This window comes from Meles meles, chromosome 1 (assembly GCF_922984935.1).
Source record: "Meles meles chromosome 1, mMelMel3.1 paternal haplotype, whole genome shotgun sequence".
Classification (NCBI taxonomy): Eukaryota; Metazoa; Chordata; class Mammalia; order Carnivora; family Mustelidae; genus Meles; species Meles meles.
The window spans coordinates 117,498,026-117,518,182 of NC_060066.1; the positions used below are offsets into that span (position 1 = coordinate 117,498,026).

The 20,157-nt window shown below is 41.0% G+C and overlaps 1 protein-coding gene across 1 annotated transcript in view; it reads left to right on the forward strand.

The window, feature by feature from the left end:
* DENND2C (DENN domain containing 2C) overlaps positions 1 to 19,737 on the forward strand; it is an 82,659-nt gene extending 62,922 nt beyond the window's left edge. The window contains exons 9-19 of the mRNA XM_046019522.1: positions 34 to 143; positions 1,717 to 1,786; positions 2,527 to 2,604; positions 3,141 to 3,281; positions 4,059 to 4,207; positions 5,475 to 5,652; positions 9,781 to 9,822; positions 10,732 to 10,837; positions 16,078 to 16,314; positions 16,491 to 16,577; positions 17,915 to 19,737. Of these exons, the coding sequence (XP_045875478.1) occupies positions 34 to 143; positions 1,717 to 1,786; positions 2,527 to 2,604; positions 3,141 to 3,281; positions 4,059 to 4,207; positions 5,475 to 5,652; positions 9,781 to 9,822; positions 10,732 to 10,837; positions 16,078 to 16,314; positions 16,491 to 16,577; positions 17,915 to 17,946 (1,230 nt within the window). The 3' untranslated portion in view covers positions 17,947 to 19,737. The remainder of the gene's footprint in view (positions 1 to 33; positions 144 to 1,716; positions 1,787 to 2,526; positions 2,605 to 3,140; positions 3,282 to 4,058; positions 4,208 to 5,474; positions 5,653 to 9,780; positions 9,823 to 10,731; positions 10,838 to 16,077; positions 16,315 to 16,490; positions 16,578 to 17,914) is intronic.
* Positions 19,738 to 20,157: the final 420 nt, after the last annotated feature.

Here is a 20,157-nt window from a genome sequence, read left to right on the forward strand (position 1 = left end):
AATATTAGTCACCTAAGACATTATCTTTTTCAGGGTGATCATGGCTTTAAACAGTCCAAAGACACTGAAGAGAGGCTCAAAGTTATCCCCAAATTTTGTTTTCCCGACTCAAAGGACTGGGTGCCAACCTCAGAACTCAAGAGGTAAATACGCTCCTTTATCTGATTTCTATTTGTTAGAACTGCAAAAGTAGAATCAGAATGTTTGCAAAAAGGGTAGAGCCAGCAGTTAAAGCTACGTGGACACTGTGGCAGGTCAAGGATGCTGTGGGAGGAAAGGAAGAAACAGAATTAGAACATTTCCTATGGGAGTACAGAAAAGAAAAACACAGAATAGTTTCAGTGTCAAAGGGAAAGCGAGTTTGAGAATCTCTGTAGCTTGCCAGTTCTGCGGGGCGGTGCGGGGAGCGGGGGAATGTTCCATTTCACATACAGTCAGAAATGCCACCAAGTGGACAGAAAAAGGAAAGAAGACTTGAGCTTTAGGACTCTCCTTAGAAGGAGCTAGAACAGAGCAGTGTTGCACTTTGTTTGTCCTTCAGGTGGACAGAAGCCACAGCGCAGGTTGTACGTTCCCCTGTGGATCTTGTATGAAGGGAAGCTCCAGACTGGGAGGTGTGAGTGTATTGAGAGGGGAAGAGCACGAGGGAACCGTGTTCAATCAATAAACAGTCGTCATCTCTGAATCTCAGTCTCACTTTGTTCGGAACTATGATTATTGACCATGCTATTGGGGCTGAAAAGCGTGACTCTGGGAAGCATGTCACATGCAGATAACCTGCTGGCGGACAGCCTCCCCTGTGACCTGAGTAGCTGCTCTGCTCTTCCGTGTCACGTCGCCTCCTGTCTGAGCTGCTGTGCCTCCTGACCAGTTTGGCCTGATGTCTGCTGTCCTCTTTGAGCCATCGGTCCCAATGCTCTCGTGCTGTCACGTGCACTGCAGCTTCTTTCACACCGGCCTGTCTGCTCTGTACCTGGCTTTCCTCCCCAGCCAGTTATATGGGTTTTTTTTTTTCCCCTAAACCATTTGGAGGACACAGAGGAGTAAATAAAAAAGCAGAAATTATATGTCACTGGCCTTCTGGTACTCAGAGATAATAACCATATATTTTGGCGTACTTCGTTTCCATCTTTATTTTTTGGCCATATTAGACATATGTATTCACTGTTCAGATTTAGATTCCTTGGATTATTAAAGAGTTTCTGTCTCGGTCTTCTCTTTGAAAATTACCTCTGCAGATCTTTTGCCCGTGTTTCCAGGGAGGAGTGGGTAGTCTCCTATTAACTTTTTTATGCCAAGGATCTCATCCTTGGCCTCTCACTGTTCCGTCGGACCTCTCAGACCTAAATGGAAGAATTTGGAAGGACAAAAGAGCTTATCCAAATCCTTCACAGCTTACCTAAATTTTAGACCAAATTGGACATTCACTAAAAGGAGAAGTAGGCTTGATTACTACTAGAGTGGATGAAGAAGGACGTAAAGGCAGACAGCGGTGTCAGCGTGTCTCCTACACATACACACTCGCTCCAGTGCCAGGCAAGACGTTCTCAGGCCTGGACATTCTCCCTCAGGAGGAAGGTGACTTGCAATTAATACAATATTATTGCCTCCTCTCAAATCACAAAATGACTGTTGGACAATCCTTTTCAATTGTCTTTTCCATGAAGAATGCCCTAAGTGATTGTTTAGATCTCAAACTATTCACTATTTTTCCAGTGAAACATTCTCCTTTGTCTTAACTGGTGAAGATGGGAGCCGGTGGTTCGGTTACTGTAAGAAGCTCTTGGTAAGTACCAGACTTGGGCTACGGGTGGGGTTGGTCAACTCAGACTAGAAACTTCGGAAACCTTATTACTAGATGAGTTTGAGGGCTACTTAATGATCTGTATATTAAAGAGGCTATGTTGGGGCACCTGGGTGGCTCAGTCAGTCAAGCGTCAGCCTTCAGCTCGGGTCATGATCCCAGGGTCCTGGGATGGAGCCCCACATTGGGCTCTCTGCTCAGCGGGGAGCCTGCTTCTCCCTCTCGCTCTGCCTGCCCACCCCCACTCATGCTCCTGCTCTGTCTCACTCTCTCTCAAATAAATAAGTAAAATCTTAAAAAAAAAAAAAAAGGTACATTAGCTTTAAATAGTAACAGCAAGATTGGAGTTAGCCAGTGTTCCAGAATAAGAGGGTTACAGACTTTTATTTATGTGTTTGTTTGCTTGCTTTTTATTTGTTTGTAGTAGATGAAGAAACCAATGACAGAATGGCTAGAGATCAGTCTGGGTCTGTCTGCGGGATGGACTGGTATGAGCCAGTTGTTGGAGCTCTGAGCTACTTTGTTCTTGCTTAGGTGCCCCCACTAAAGCTGGAATAAGTTGTGCTGTCACATTTTAGCTTTTTCCCATCCATCTTTCAGTGTTCAGTGAGCATGAGATCCTTGGTTCCTGCTCGGTACTGAAGACCACCAAGAGCGTATTAATAATTTCCATGAACAGGCTTGTGAGGCTTCATGGTTGCTTTGATGTTCTTTTCTTCTAGCCAGAAGGCAGAGGGAAGCGACTTCCTGAGGTCTACTGCATGGTTAGTCGCCTCGGCTGCTTCAACCTTTTTTCCAAGGTGAGTGCAGCTTGAGCCCTGGGAAAGGTGCTGTTTTTTCTGGGCTCTAAAGAAATTTTCATCTCTGATGTTGTCACAAGGCAATTTTCAGTGACGTGGCCTCTAACATACAACTTTAGGAAGGATCCTCAGTAGGAGATTAGAGCCGCAGGTTTGAGGGTTTACATTCAGGTCTCTAATCCAGGCGCTGTTGTCTTGTCATCCTGTTTGGTTTGCTAAACCTCCCAGCTTCAAGGAGAGCATAGTCTGAAGCTCGTCTTGTCTCCTGCCTCTCCCAGACCCCACACGGCAAGATATGGTTGTCAGTGTCAACGAAAGGGGCTCCTCTTCTACAAACGAGTTGATTTATTTGAGTAACTTTTCTTGGGGTTGTCAAGATACCGCAAAGACATATGATGCCTTTAATGGACGTGTATTCATTGCAGAAGCTTATCGGTCTTAAGATCTTCTGGTGTGATTTTCAAGTTTGTGCGTCACGTCTGGCAGTTCCTTATGTTTTTGAGTCCCTAAAACACTAACATATGTTGCGTGTGTAGATTCTGGATGAAGTAGAGAAGAGAAGAGAGATGTCTCCAGCCCTGGTTTACCCGTTCATGCGAAGTGTCATGGAAGCTCCTTTCCCAGCTCCTGGACGTACCATCACAGTTAAGAGCTACCTCCCTGGGGCTGGTGATGGGGTAAGTTAGCTCATTTTGAAAAGGTTTGATAGCCACAAAAAAGCAGGCCTTAACACCAACAGGCAAAGTTTCCATTAGCCTCGCGGCATAATTTTCCTTTTTCCATAAACTGTACAGAATAGAAATGTCCGATTGATCTGTGAGATAGTGGACCCTAGACCTAGGAGCCAGAGATTTCGGTCATTCCTAGAATGAGCCCCTTCCTAATAATTTCAGCATGATAAATGAAGATGATACATGCTATGGTCAGGTGAGATAAAAGCTTTTTTTAAGATTTTATTTATCTATTTGAGAGAGCACAAACAGGGGGAGCAGCAGGCAGAGGGAGAGAAGCAGGCTCCCTGCTGAGCAGAGAGCCTGACATGGGGCTCGATCCCAGGATCCTGGGATCATAACCTGAGCCGAAGGCAGACGCTCAACTGACTGAGCCACCCAGGCACCCTGGGATAAAAGATTTTATCAGAAATTTACAGCACAAAAGCAAGGTATTAGGGGGCACCTGGCTCACTCAGTCGGTAGAGAATACCATTCCTGATCTTGCGGTGATAAGTTCAAGCCCCATGGTGGGTGTAGAGATTACTTAAAGAAATAAAATTTTTTAAAAAATCATATTCATGATAAGGTATTAGGTCTTGGAATTAGCAGAGGCAGCTTCACAAGCTCTGTAGCAAAACCTGTATCCTGAATTTAACCTGTGAAAGAATGACAGGATCCATTGATGTTCTCAGGAATCGTTTTCCAGTCTGAGCGCCCCTGATTCAGATTCTTTCATTTCAGTCCATTGAACTCTGCCGACCACTGGATTCCCGACTGGAGCATGTTGACTTCGAATGCCTCTTTAAGTGTCTGCGCGTGTGCCACCTCATCCGGGTCTGGGCCTCCCTCCTGTTGGAACGGAGGGTAATCTTTGTCGCTAACAGCCTAAGGTAAGAAATGCATAAAATGTCACTTCCTACTGGTATGTTACTTGTTCTCAGTATTTTAAACTTTGGGCATATTCAGGGCACCTGGGTGGCTCAGTGGGATAAAGCCTCTGCCTTCAGCTTAGGTCATGATCCCAGGGTCCTCGGATCGAGCCCCGCATTGGGCTCTCTGCTCAGTGGGGAGCCTTTCCCCCACCCTCTGCCTATCTGCCTACTTGTGATCTCTGTCTGTCAAATAAATAAATAAAATCTTTGAAAAAAAATTGGGGCATATTCAAAAACTGAAGATGTCATTTACCTAATGCCATATGGACATAGATAATTCCAAATGGTAAATAATCCTAAAGCTGTTTGCATTAGGCTATAGCAGTGACTTTGGGATTGCAAGTAATTTATCTTTATAAATGTGTTTTACTTAAACTGTTGTTAAAAATTCAGCATAGGGGGGTGCCTGGGTGGCTCAGTGGGTTAAGCCGCTGCCTTCGGCTCAGATCATGATCTCGGGGTCCTGGGATCGAGTCCCGCATAGGGCTCTCTGCTCAGTGGGGAGCCTGCTTCCCTCTCTCTCTCTCTCTGCCTGCCTCTCTGTCTACTTGTGATCTCTCTCTGTCAAATAAATAAATAAAATCTTTAAAAAAAATTCAGCATAGGGAATATAGTCAATGGCATTGTAATAGCGTTATACGGTAACAGACGGTAGCTATGCTTGTAAGCACAGCATAATGTATGGAAACTTTGAATCTCGATGTTTACACCTGAAAATAATGTATGGGTCAGTTATACTCAAAATTTTTAAGAATAATTGTTATTGCTTTTCTAAGTACATACAGATTTTTAGCAATATAAATTATGGCAAAAAGCTGGTTAAGACTAAAATTTTTCAGGGCACCTGGGTGGCTCAGTGGGTTAAAGCCTCTGCCTTTGGCTCGGGTCCTGATCCCAGGGTCCTGGGATCAAGTTTCACATCCGGCTCTCTGCTCTGCAGGGAGCCTGCTTTTCCCTTTCTCTCTCTCCCTCTGCCTGCCTCTCTGCCTACTTGTGATCTCTGTCTGTCAAATAAATAAAATCTTTAAAAAAAAGACAAATTTTTCAGTAAGTTAAGTTAAAAATTTTAATAAAATATTAAAAATTAATGAATAATCACAGCGTCATTAATCTGTGATCAGTGATCACTAAGTGGTGTCAGTTTATAATAACTGTAACATAATATCTGAACCATTCTCCATGCATTGCTCAGTATGTGACACTATTTGCTTTCTTCTCTGGCTAGCACCCTGTCCAAATGTGGCCATGCTGTGGTTGCCACACTGTATCCATTCACCTGGCAGCATACCTACATTCCAGTCCTCCCAGCATCTATGATTGACATCGTGTGCTCACCCACCCCATTCCTTATTGGAATCCTGTCTTGCTCCTTATCACAGCTCCAGGACCTACCCATTGAAGAGGTGAGATGGGAGAAATAGTACATATGGAAAAGACAGGGCACTGACAAATGAAAATGAATCACCTTTAAGAATGATGGAGCTGGGGGCGCCTGGGTGGCTCAGTGGGTTAAGCTTCTGCCTTCGGCTCAGGTCATGATCTCAGGGTCCTGGGATCGAGCCCTACATCGGGCTCTCTGCTCAGTGGGGAGCCTGCTTCCCCCTATCTCTCTGCCTACTTGTGATCTCTCTCTCTCTCTGTCAAATAAATAAAAATCTTAAAAAAAAAAAAAAAGGAATGATGGAGCTGGGGACACCTAGGTGGCTCAGTCAGTTAAGTGTCTGCCTTCGGCTCAGGTCATGATCCCAAGGTCCTGGGATCAACTCCTACCTCGGGCTCCCTGCTCAGCGGGGAGTCTGCTTCTCCCTCCTCCTCTCTCTTTGTGATCTCTCTCACTCAAACTCTCTCTCAAATAAATAAAATCTTTCAAAAAAAAAAAGAATGATAGAACTGTCATTAATATTAATACATAATTATTATCTATATTATGCTATCATGTTTTTGTATTGTTTTATTGTGAAAAATTCTGTAGTACACATCAATCTGAAGTTGTATCTTATTTACAGTAGTGTGCCTTGGGCTCATTCATGCGTTACTCTGAAGGGTAGGTCTTTTTGTTTGTTTTAAGTCAAACACAGAACAACTCTGGGTTAACTTAAAAAATTGTTTCAGGGGCGCCTCGCTGGTTCATTAGGTTAAGCGTCCAACTCTTGATTTTTGACTCAGGTCATAATATCAGGGTTGTGAGATCGAGCCCCAAGTTGGGGGCTTAAGATTCTCTCTCTCTCCCTCTGTCCCTCCCCCCCACCAATTGTTTCAAATATAATACACATATAGAGAAATGTCCAAAACAAAGTGTACAGCTCAGCAAATTCACAAAGTGAATGCTTATGTAACCCATGTTGGAAAAGAATGGAAGCATCACAGCCATGGAAACAGTGCCAACACCTTGAGAAGTCTCCATCAGGCCACCTTCTACACTGTTCTTTCCTCACACCCCATGATAGGTAACCACTGTCTTGACCTTTATGGTGTTCATTTACCTGTTTTTCTTTATAATTTTACATCCTAGGCATTTATTCCTAAACAATGGAGTTCAGCTTTGCCTGGCTTTATGTTTGTTATAAATGGACTCATATATATTTTGTCGGGCTTCTTTTGATTACCATGATGTCTGTAAGATTCATCCATGTTGATGAGTTTAAGAGTCATTCGATCATTCTAACTCTGGGTAGTATTCCATTGTGTGAATGTACCACAACTTTTTATCCATTCTACAGATGATGGACATTTGAGTTGTTTCCAGCTTAGGGTTATGACAAATAATGCTGCTATAAATATTCTTGTGTACTACCCTTAGCACATATGTGCTTGCAGTTCTAAAGTATATCCTTGGGCTTGCTGGGTCATAGGGTAAGTGTATCTTCAGCCTCAGTAAATAAAGTCAAACTGTTTTCCAAAGTAGTTCTGCCAAGTTAAACCCCTCTCCACCGATGTACAAGCATTCCTGTTGTCCCACACCCTTGCCGACACTTGTTATCATCAGTTTGTGTAACATGGCCTATCTGGTGAATGTGGAGTGGTATTCTCTTTGAGGTTTACTTTGCATTCCTGATTACTCTTGGGGGTGAGCATCTTTCTGTGTTTATTGGCCATTCAAATATCATTTCTTAAAAATTCGTTATCTGTCTTTCTCCTGGTTGGTTTACCCTCATTGAGTTGTAAGAGGTATTTTTATATTCTGGATATCAGCCTCTTTGTGGCATGTCTTTTTATTCTCCAAAATGGTGTTTTTAAATGCATGGAAGTTCTTCATTTTAACATAGTCATGATTATCAATCTTTTCCTTTATGGTTAGTATGTGGTTTTATTTTATTTTATCTTAGTGAGCTGTTTATGTTTTTCTTTATATTAACTTCATGGAGATATCCTCCTATATTTTCTCCTGGATACATTGGTTGCTTTATTATTGTGCCTTTAATTTTTGATTCTGAATGCCGGGACTTGTTTTTTTGTGTGTGTATGGTAGGAGGTACGGGTTTGTTTTTTTTTAAATATGGATAGCCAACTATCCTAGTACCATTTATTAGAAAGATTGTTCTTGGGGCGCCTGGGTGGCTCAGTGGGTTAAAGCCTCTGCCTTTGGCTCGGGTCATGATCCCAGGGTCCTGGGATCAAGCCCCGCCTCGGGCTCTCTGCTCAGCGGGAAGCCTGCTTCCCCCCCCCACCCCCCCCCCCCCCGCCTGCCTCTGCCTACTTGTGGTCTCTGTCTGTCAAATAAATAAAATCTTTAAAAAAAAAAAAAAAGATTGTTCTTCCCTATTACCCACCTTTTTAAATATTGAGCTATAATTGACATATAACATTGTTTTAACATTTAGGTGTACAACATAATGGTTTTATAGATGTAAATGTTGTGAAATGATTACCCCAAAAAGGTGCACCTCGCATAATTACAATTTTTTGTTCTTGTGATGAGAACTTTTAAGATCTGCTCTCTAAGCAACTTTCAGATAGACAGCACGGTATTGTTCACTGTAGTCACTGTGCTGTATACATTGTGCTTTATCTTATTTATAAATAAGATAAAAATTTTATCTTATTTATCTTATAACTGACAGTTCATGCTTTTCCACCACCTTCACTCATTTCACCCATCACCCACCCACCCCCACCTCTGACAACCACCAATCTGTTTTTTGTATCTATGCGTTCAGGTTTTTAGATTCCACATATAAGTGAGATCTGACATAATTTCTTTTACTCTGCCTGACTTATTTCACTTAGCATAGTGCCCTCTAGGTCTATCCATGTTGTCATAAATGGCAGAATTTTTTACATTTTTATGACTAAATAATATTGATATTATGCATATAATATGAATATTGTATATTATATATATCATATCTTCTTTATCTGTTCAACTACCAGTGAATACTGAGGTTTTGTCTATATTTTAGCTTTTGTAAATAATGCTGAAGTGAACATGGGGGTGGAGATATCTTTTCAAGATAGTCATTTCCTCCTCCTCCTCCTCCTCCTCCTTCTTTCTTCTTCTTCTCCTTCTTCTTCTGATAAATGCCCAGAAGAGGGATTGCTGGATCACATCCACATAGCAGTTCTATTTTTAATTTTTTGAGGACCTCTATACAGCAGCCGTACCAGTTTGCATTCCCACCAGCAGTGCATGAGGGTTCCTTCGTCTCTACATCCTCACCAACACTTGTTATTTCTTGTCTTTTTTGATAATAGCCATTCTGACAGATTGAGGTGATATTTCATTGTGGTTTTGATTTGTATTTCTCTGATGATCACTGATGTTGAGCATCTGTTCATGTGCCTCTTGGTCGATTTGCCTGTTTTCGGAAAAATGTCTATTCAGTTCCTCTGCTCATTTTTTAAAGTAAACCCGACTCCCAATGTGGGGCTCGAACTCATGATCCCGAGATCAAGAGTCCTACACTGCACTGACTGAGCTAGCCAGGAGCCCCTGCTGTGCTCATTCTTAATAGAATTGCTTTGCATTTTGTTTGTCTTATTTTGTTTTGCTGTTGAGTTCTATGAGTTCTTTGTATATTTTAAATATTAACCCTTTATCAGACATGTAATTTGCAATATTTTCTCCCATTTTATAGGTTTCCTTATTATTTTTTGATGGTTTTGATAGGGATTACTATTGAACCTCTAAATTACTTTGAATAGTATGAAAATTTTAACAATATTCTTCTCATCTGCAAGCACAGAATATCTTTCCACTTGTGTTTTTCAGCTTCTTTCATCAGTGCTTACTGTTTTCAGTGCACAGACGTTTTGCTTCCCTAGTTAAATTTATTCCTAGGTATTTTATTCTTTTTGATGGAGTTGGAAACGGGATTGTTTTCTTAATTTCTTTTTCAGATAGTTCATTGTTAGTGTATAGAAACACAGCTGATTTTGTGTTAATCTAAGCCATCCAGGAGTCCCCAAACTTAATTTTGTTTAACACTATTTCCATTGCCTGAGAGAATCAGTAGTAGTGTGATCTAGTAGTGCCTAATGTATGTGTCTGTGAATGTCTCTGGTTTAACCAACCTGGCTGCTTGATCCCACAGGTGCTGATAGTTGATCTCTGTGCAGACAAGTTCTTACAGGAGGTAAGTGACAAATGAGCTGATTACATAATGGATGGGAATGATTGGACAGAAAATATGTGAAAGTACTTAGAGAAGATGACTCAGGCAAGACTTTTAGTTCCTACACATGCGTGACACTGTGGCCAATCATACAGGATTGACCAGAAAATTGGGTTAGGTTTATAACTATCTCTCCCAAAGAAGGAAGGAGGAAACAGATTAAATGTCAGTATCAAAAGAGGTAACCTTCCTCTGACGTCCAGATGGGTTGGTGTATATACCTCTAATTTAATTGGATTTAACAAGCATTCAGCACTGATTATTTCCAGTTACTCTGTTAGAATCCAAAAGTGAGTAAGACACAGTTTGAGCCCTCAGACCTTATAATCTAATGATGGGAATGGGGAGCAGATATAGCTATAAAATTTTAGAAACAGTGTCATAGAAATGTCTACAGGGTAAAGTAGGGGCAAAAAAGTGTCATTTATTGTGGGTATTGAAAGTGGAAGGGAGAGTTAGCAAAGCCTTCTTAGAACAAGCACCCTGTGTGGAACCTGTATATAAGTTTGTGAGCACTGAACACAGGGTGAAAAGAACGTTTCCCAAGACTTTGTCTCCTTTCAAAATCAATTAGCTCCTAACTTACTTGTGGATGATCTTTGTGATCCTTGATCCAGCATAAGACTTGCAGATGAGAGATACTTGGTGGAAAGGTGCCAGAAAATGTCATAAGACATATTTATTTTCTTAATGTAGTTAAGACAATTAATATATGTGTACCATCACCATACTGAATTGTGCTCAATGTAGGGAAGGAAGGTTCAGACTGAATCTTTAGCCAAAATCTATACAAAGTCACCTGTGGAATTTTGGGGAACTAATTAGCGTGTGTTGGAGACTTTCTCTCACAGCTCAATTTCTTCTCTTAAGGTATCTGATGAGGACGAAATTCTACCTCCTAAACTCCAAGCGGCCTTGATGCAGATTTTGGAAGAAAGGAATGAAATCTTGGCTCAGGAGCAGAATTTTTCACCAGGTAGGAGACAGATGGTTTGAGGACTCAAGGTCAACACAGTGAATACTGACTGGACGCCCAGCACCTTGCTGAAAGATGTACAGGAGTTAGCCATTGCTTAGGATGTGGGGAGCTTAGAATCACCTTCCTCGCCGCCCCTCAGATATGCTAGTCCGCATCTATTTCAGTACTTGGACACTCGCTGTTTCAGTTCTGGAATGCTGTTCCCTGGGTTGTCCATGTGGCTCCTGCTCTTTTTTCCTGCAGGTCCTTGCTCACATGTCACTCAGTGAGGCCTTTCCTGACTGTCCTTTTAAAATTGTACCCATTCCTGGAGCGTCTGGATGGCTCGGTCACTGGGCGTCTGCCTTTGGTTTGGGTGATGGTCCCAAGGTCCTGGGATCCAGCCCCGCATCGGGCTTCCAGCTTGGTGGGATGCCTGCTTCTTCCTCTTCCACTCCCCATGCTTGTGTTCCCTCTCTTGTTGTCTCTCTCTGTCAAATAAATAAAACCTTTAAATAAAATAAAATAAAATAAAATTGTGCCCATTTCCTTAATGCTGCTACTCCACTTCCCTGCCCTTAATTTCCTCCAGGGCTTTTACTGTTGTCTGACTTGCTAGCAACATCAGGCCCATGAGAGCAGCGACAGTCTGTTTTGCTTATCTCCAGCACTTTAAACAATAGTCAGTAAGTAGGTTTAGGATAAATATTTGTTGAATAAGGGTGAAAAATAAATTTACTGAGCAACTTACTCTGTACCAGGCCTTGCTCAACACCTAGCATACATCTTATTTCATCCTTGTAATAGCCTTATGAAGCAGGTCTCATTATTTAATCCCCCTTTTTTACAGATGAGAAAACTAAGGCTGTTTACTGGTGGGGAACATTAAGGGAGGAGTAGGTTCAGAGAAATAATTAAACGTTCAGTTTTGAATATTGAGATACCTATTGGATGTCCATATATAGCAGACGTTCAATTAGAGATAACAAGTAGGCATTCATATACGTGAATTTGGGATTCAGGGGAGAGATTTGAACTAAAGACATACCTTGAGAAGGTGCTGGGGTTTTTTTAATGTGTTTTTATTTATTATTATTACATATATATATTTAAAGATTATTTATTTATTTGAGAGAGAGAGAGAAAACAAGTGGGGGGAGGAGCCCAGGGAGAAGGAGCAGCAGACTCCCTGCTGAGGAGTCTGGGGCTTGATCCCAGGACCCCGAGATCATGACCTGAGCCTACAGCAGACGCTTAACTGACTGAGCCACCCAGGCGCCCCTAGAAGTTGCTCTTTTAAAGCTGTGGAACCAGATGAAGTAACCCTATAGAGTGAGGATAGATAGAAAATGACAGATTTAAGGGTTGAACCTTGAGTTGGCTGGTAATGGTGTGGTCAGATTGGTAGTAGGGAAAAGGCAGAGGATCCAGCAAAAAGTGATTACAAGAGCAGCTAGCGAAGGGGGAGAAAAAAAACCAGGGGAAGTAATATTAGAGAAGTTGAGTGAAGAACGTATTTCACAAAGGAAAATAAACAGTTATTTCTAATGCTGCAGAGAGGTCAAGCGAGGTGAAGACTGAGGATTGGTGGGTTTGACAATGGGAAGAGCTTAGAGACCTTGTTAGCAGCAGATTCAATGAGATGGTGGGAAGAAAGCAAGATTGGGGAAACTTCAAGAGAGAATTGGAAGGGCATTCAGCTTTTTGTAAAATTTTAATGGAATTAGAAAGGGCCAAGAATAGTTAAGTAAAAGAACAACATTGAAGGGACTTCCCTCTGAAACATCAATTAATCATGAAGTCATAGTAATTAAGACTTTGGTTTTGGTTCAGAAATAAATAGAGCAAGGGAAGGAACGGAGTACACAGACATAAGGAAACTTAATTTGTGTCTGCACCAGCATTGCCTATCAGCAGGAAAAGAATGAACCATTCAGTAACCAGTAGTAAGGCAACTGGTTTTCCATATGAAAAGAAATGGATAGGATGTATACCTTACCCTACACACAAAACTAATTCTAAGGAATTCAAGTTTTAAATGTTAAGATTAAGGACTCCCAGCTGGTAAAAAAAGAAAGGCTTAATTTGACACTTAAATTTTTAAAATTGCTAATCATTGAGGAACACCATGGAAAAGAAATAAAAAACAAGCTACAACTAGGTGAAGATACTTTCAACAAATACAACCACAAAGGAGTAGTATCCAGAATTTATTTTTAAAAATTCTTACAATGCAATTTCAATAATAAAAAGATGAACAACCCAATAGAAAAATGGGGAAAAGATACAATCATTTCACCAAAGAGGAAACATGAAAGGCCAGTAAGTATATGGAGAGATGTACAACCTTGTAAAAATCTGGGAAATGTAAATTAAAACCACACTGAAATACCATTTTATACCCACCATACTGGCAAAAGTTAAAAAGTCACAAGTCCTGACTATGTCAGGAGTTGGTGAGAATGTAAGTTATTTCAGCTGCTTTGGAAAAATAATTGGGCATCATCTAGTCAACTTAAAGGTGTATATATCCTACAACCTGACAATTCAGGTTTTAGATATATACCCTAGAGAAACTCTGGCACATGATAATTAGGAAATAGGTAAGTAGTTTTCCAAGTAGCAGCATTTTACGTGATAGCAAAACCTAAAAACAACCGAACTGTTCATTGACAGGAGACTATCGCATTAAAAAAAGCATCTTATGGGGTACCTGGGTGGCTCAGTGGGTTAAGGCCTCTGCCTTCGGCTCGCGTGGTGATCCCGGGGTTCTGGGATCGAGCCCCGTGTCGGGCTCTCTGCCCGGCGGGGAGTCTGCTTCCTCCTCTCTGTCTGCCTCTCTGCCTACTTGTGATCTCTCTGTCAAATAAATAAATAAAATCTTAAAAAAAAAAATGTTTAAAAAAAAAGCATCTTAAAAACATATATTGACTAAAACAGTAAGTTACAGAAGAATATGTTTTATGTAATGTTCAAAGATGTACAAAACCTAATAGTATGTTATGGGGGTTGGCTATGTGTATATGCACTGGAACTGTAACCTAAAGCAAGGAAAGGACAAACCCAGTATCACTGATAATGGTCGCCCTCTATTGGAGAGTAGGGGGAAGAACACCTCGGAGAGGGCATTATTGAGGGAGCATGTGAGATACCCTTGATGTTCTGTTTCAAGCATTGTTGTGGGTACTGATGTGTTCATTTCACTGGTGACCTTATGGAATATTTATACATGTAAAAGAATATTAACGGCATTAACGTTAAAACAGAAACAATTAAAAATAAGTTATAGAAGTGCATAATTTGGGGCGCCTGGGTGGCTCAGTGGATTAAGCCACTGCCTTTGGCTCAGGTCATGATCTCAGGGTCCTGGGATCGAGCCCCGCATCAGGCTCTCTGCTCCACAGGGAGCCTGCTTCCTTCTCTCTGCCTGCCTCTCTGCCTGCTTGTGATCTCTCTCTCCGTCAAATAAAAAAAAAAAAAAAAAAAAAAGAAGTGCATAATTTTTTTAAAAAAGGAATTAGATTAAGAAAGTGTACAGCAGATGGGGCGCCTGGGTGGCTCAGTGGGTTAAGCCGCTGCCGTCGGCTCAGGTCATGATCTCAGGGTCCTGGGATCGAGTCCCACATCGGGCTCTCTGCTCAGCAGGGAGCCTGCTTCCCTCTCTCTCTCTCTGCCTGCCTCTCTATCTACTTGTGATCTCTCTCTGTCAAATAAATAAATAAAATCTTTAAAAAAAAAAAAAAAAGAAAGTGTACAGCAGATATAAACAACTCTTCCAAGAAATTTGGATGTAAAGTGGGAGAGAAATGGGAAAGTAACTGGAAGGGCATGGGAGACTGGGGCAAAAGTGTTGATGATAAAAGTGGTGATGGACCGTGGATCCTCAGCTGCAGAAGGAGAGATGAGAAGGATATCTGTTGAACAAAGTATAGCAAAAATCTAGTTTGTAATGAGATGGAATGCCAGAAGAGACCTTAGAGATCACCTAATCAGCCCCCTCATTCTGCAGATACAGGAAGAGACCAACCAGGGATAAAATGAGTTGCACACCATTATACCATTGCTTCATGGTAGAACTGTTACTACAGTAGGTCCCTGATTCCCAGTCCAATATGGAACCCATGGAAAGAGCAAGCGACATGACATGGTGAAAGGGGAAAAAATACTATTAGGAATGGGAGAAAAAAGAGGAGTCTAAGTTGAATTTGAGGCCTGAGTCTGGAACGTGAAAGGCAATGTATTTCATGTTACTGTGGTTAAGAAGCACCTGACTTGGGAGTCTGGCAGCTTCTGTACCCTGTACCAGATGAGCTGACCCTGGAGAATGTCTTTGTTTTGAGTGTCATTTTCCTCAGCTGTAAAAAAGGAAATAATACTTACTTCACTGGATTATTTTATTTATAAAAGCTCTAAATGCAGTGGCTGACAATATCTTAAGCACTAAATAAATTATTACAGAATAATCATTGCTTATGAAATGAGAAAGTTGAGAGAGAACTGATTTAGTGGAGAAATAGAATGAATTTGGTTTCACACATGTATTGTTTATTTATTCGATTCATATTTTACTAATTTCCAAAGGCCCTGATTTGAATATTAGACAAATGGAATTTAAGTGCTGATGGGACAACCAAATGATGATTACCCATAGGTAGCCTGAAAATGTAGAAGGTGAGTTCTGGTGACTTATATAAGGGCTAGAGACATAGGATTGCAAATTATCAATGTGGAAGGCCACCTCCCCATCTCTATACTAGTTAGCTCTTTAGGGATGGGAATGCTGAAGAGAGGTGGTCTGAGGACCATGCTTAGGAAGAGGAAGAAGAGGCAAGAGAAATACAAATGTTTGGTCTTAAAAGCAGGAGAGGAATCCAGAAATCAGGAGAGTATAAAATTGTGGGAGACGAGGAATGAGAAGGTTAACACAAATGCAGCATAGAGTTTAAAGGTGAGACAGATAGAAAAGCAGATTAAATTTGGCTGGCTCTCACTGGTGGGCTTTGAAAGAGCAGTTACAGTGAGATCACAGATGTGCAGGCCAGGCTGAAAGGTGGAACAGGAGTATATGTGGGTAGAAAACAAAAGTAAAAATATGAGCTAATGGTGTTTTGTTGGTTGTGGAGTGTGCAAGGAAGCTAAGAATGAGGATTCTCAATCCTTCAGTCTGATTTCTTATGCATCACTTTCATAACAATTTCCCATAAATACAAACTTAGGGTTTTTTTCTTTTCTTTCTTATTTTTCTTATTTTGCAACAGATGTGACACTCAACTCTCTGGTGTCCGAGGCATTTGTGAGGTTTTTTGTGGAGCTAGTGGGACATTATTCTTTGAGCATGACTGTCACAGAGCGTGGGGAGCGTGTATTCCAAAGGGAACCATTCCGTAAATCCCACACCTCCCGAAGTGTACGCCACTTCCTGGATCTCTTCATGGAAACACAGATGTTTGCCGGCTTCATCCAGGACCGAGAGCTTCGGAAAAGTGGGGTGAAAGGTCAGTTTCATCATAAAGTTCTCCCCCTGTATTTAGTGAGCCCTTTGACGGTTTGAAAATAATATAAACAACAACAAAAAAATGGCTACAAGGGCTCAAAATCTGAGTTGTTTATTATGGAAAATAATTCTTTAGTAAGTATTGGACAATTTCACCAACGTGAGTTTTCCTTGTAGGTTTGTTTGAGGTCCGGGCCCTCCAGTATTTGGAAACAATTCCAGAGTCCGAGCCCAGTGGGATGAATAAAATTTTGCGGAGTCTTGGTGAGTTGTTACGGTTTCTTGTTAAATAATGTGACTAAAAAACCTTTTGCAGAAACTGTGCCTCATCACAAAAGCTTTATAATCAGACCAACAATATAACCTCAAATAGGCTGACCAGAAACCATGAATTGTTTTGGAGAAAAAGAAGTCTTTCTCAGAGGTGGGGATTCTTCCATCAGAGTTGTCCTTGGGTCTGTTTTCCTCAGATAACATGCAAATTTGCATATCATAATTATTAATCTTTTCTAGGTCACATCACTTTGAGAATCTCACAAAAACTGGATCTTTATCTCAGAAAAGTATGCTAGAACATACAAATTTGCATATAATTATAGGGTATTCATGGACCCTCCTGAAACCCATCCATGGACTCCAGATTAAAAACACCTTTTAGGGGCGCCTGGGTGACTCAGTTGGTTAAGCAACTGCCTTCTGCTCAGGTCATGATCTTGGGAGTCCCGGGATTGAGTCCTGCATTGGGCTTCCTGCTCACCAGGGAGTCTGCTTCTCCCTCTGACCTTCCCCTCTTTAATGCTCTCTCTCAAATAAATAAATAAAATCTTAAAAAAACAACAACACCTGGTTTAGAGGTCATCTGAGGCAAAAGAGGATTTCCTACAAGTCTAATTTTACACTTCAGAAAGAAACACAGATGTTTCTGATTTTTTAATTATAATAATTAACTTTTTATTATCCTTTGTGATATTGGGGAACAGTGATGTGGTAGCCCAAAACAAGGAAGAACTATATTCCATGCTGTTTATATTGGTCTTTGAAATACGTAACCCCTGGTAACTAGACTTATCATAGGGGTCATTTTGTAGTGTATAAAATTTTCAAACCACTATGATGTACACCTGAATCAAATAGGACATTGTATGACAATTTTAATACAAAAAGAAAAAGAAACATGCCCCTAATTAAAGTAAGGCCTTGTTCTTATGCCTCGCGTTGTTATTTCATCTTTATACCATGAGGTTAGATCAAATGACTGGTCCTGAACTCTGACTACAATATTTTAATCTCTGGGGAACGTAAATGAACATTTTTCCCACTGCAGGCTCCAAGAAATCTCTGGGGATCAGGCCAAGCAATTTTAACCTGTAGTCAAGGTGGAAAGCCACTGGATTAGGTGATGTCAGAGCTCTCTTCTACCTCTACAATTAGAGACATGGGGTTTGTTTATTTCTTTGGTAAACACATCACATGCTAGCTTGAGATGGCAGCTCACTCGTGGGCTGTTCCAAATGACTAAGTTGTTAATCCCTTGCCTCAAATAATGTACAATAAATAAAAATGAACTAATGAGAGTTCACTCTACTTCTTTCTCCCTTTAGGAAGTAAGATGAAATTTCTGCAGAAGAAATGAAATCTTTGATTGACTGTCTCCATCTTAAACAGAAAGTGCCAAGAAAATATTTCTCCAAGAGTTGGGATGCCCTGCAGTGGCCTAAAAGATCCTGGAAAGTTGAAAAGCTTACAAAGTGGACCTGGTCCTTGGAGGAGGATTCTCCTGTTGCTGCTGTATAATCACTGGAGGATTGTTGGGAGTAGTCTGGAACCCATGTACTCATTACTCTGCCTCCAATTTTTCTTTTCAGTGGCTTTTTCTATTTGATTCTTGGGCTCATTCTTTGTGTTATGTGCTTAGTCTGTGAAGGCACTTGTTTTTTACTAGGGAAAGATTTGGTGTTGGATTTTTTTAAAAAAGCAGCTCAAAGATGAGCACAGTGAGAGAAATGCTGGATTGAAGGTACTGGGAAAGCATGATGGAAGTGCAGAGTGCACCCTACCCACGTCATTCTCATCACTGAAATATCACCGTGGCAGCTTGAAAACTATGGGCTGTTGGAGCTGAGCTAAGGAATAGATTCCTCATGTATCTCTAGTTTTTGTTTTTTAATCTAATGTTCTGTCTGAGGGAATCTCACTTATGTGGAAGCCCTAGTTATTAACACTGTTATTGAGTATCTTACACAAGTAGACACCTTGCAGCTCCTCCTCCACATCATAGCTTTTCAACATTAAACTTTGTGGGATTATAGCTAACGAAACCCTTTTAAGAGCATGAGAACTCCTATGCCTTTTCTTGGTGTCCCCCATGTGCCATGTGTGATGTATATCTGTCATCTTACTCAGTCTTTAAGTCAACTTATGAGATACTTGCATCTCCATTTTATTAATGAAGAATCTGGAATTCAGAAAAGTTAAGTAACTTGCCCAAAGTTCTACAGCAGAGCCAGAACTGAAGTCACGACTGTCCATTCATGAGCACAGAGAAAGTTGGTTAGTTCTGCAGATGGAAACTTGAGCTCTGTGGGATTTACTGAAAAGGTTCTTTTAAACTGAAGTGTACCAGAGCTGATTTTTAGCTCTGAGGATAAGGGACGTCAAACTATAGGAGCCTAGATGACTCTCTTTTTTTTCCCCTAGAATTGGACTTTTTGCCCTAATTAAATTGGACTCAGACTATGAACATTCCTGGGCATTCACCACATAATCACCCTGAACCTTAATACCTAAAATAGCAGTAGTGATTAGGAGGAGGAACTTATCAATGATGGTTTAATTTTCATTGATAAATGTTACAGCAGATGTCAGTTTGTTTTCTTCAATTCCTGCTGAGGGTTTTAACTGTTACAAAAATATTTATTCGAACTTAAAACCTTTTAAGTTGTGTTATGATACAGTTTATTGAGTTGTACAGTATTGTCATTACAGCCCATTCAGTTGTGCATGAATGAACCTGAAGCAGACCCCATTTAAGACTGGTGCTATATAGTTCTTATGGGTCTAGAAAATAGAACTGAGCCTATGTCTTGTTAAAAAAATGTTTAAGCTTCTTACCCCAGTGGGGTTCTTACCAGACATCTCTCCATTTGCCACTCCAATCCCGAGGGAAGAATGAGTAATTGGGAATTGTTTATAAAACGGGGGTAGGTCTTACGGTGGTGAATCCTGACCGTCCCTCTGTGAGGAGACCTTGCTTCAGGGATGGGGGTCCTAGTTTACCCCGGTGACCTGAAGCTGCTTCCTTTTCTTAGGTCTGTTTTACCTTGTTTTTGTAAAGTATGAGTTCTGGACGTATTTGTAAGAGTTGCTCAAGCAACTTATACAAGTTGCTCAACTTGTATAAAATGTTGTTTACAGATCTTTTAATGAATAAACAAAAAATTGGAGAATTTTAAATAAAGTTGCTTAAGATGTAAAGATCTTCTACTTCGCATAAATCCATTAACTAGCACATTAATCTAATAATAGGGTTAGACAGTCCGTGGCCAACATTTCCAGGCTGTTGGCAGACAAAGCCCGGGTCTTGATCTTAGACACCGGGCAGAGTATGCAGTCCGACTACCTTATTTGGCCTTGGCCTGATTAGTGTGTGCGAGCTGGGGACGCAGAGCCCGCGCACCGGCAGCCGCAGGAGTAGTTCGGAGGCAAAGAGGAACACGAGTCTATTTTCGAAAGTCCTAAAGACAAGTGAGCGGATTTTATATACGCCCCGAAAGCAAAACGACCGGATTTGTTGGAGCTGGAGTTGGTGGGCAGTTTTTTAATCTCACCCTGGAGGAAAAGATCA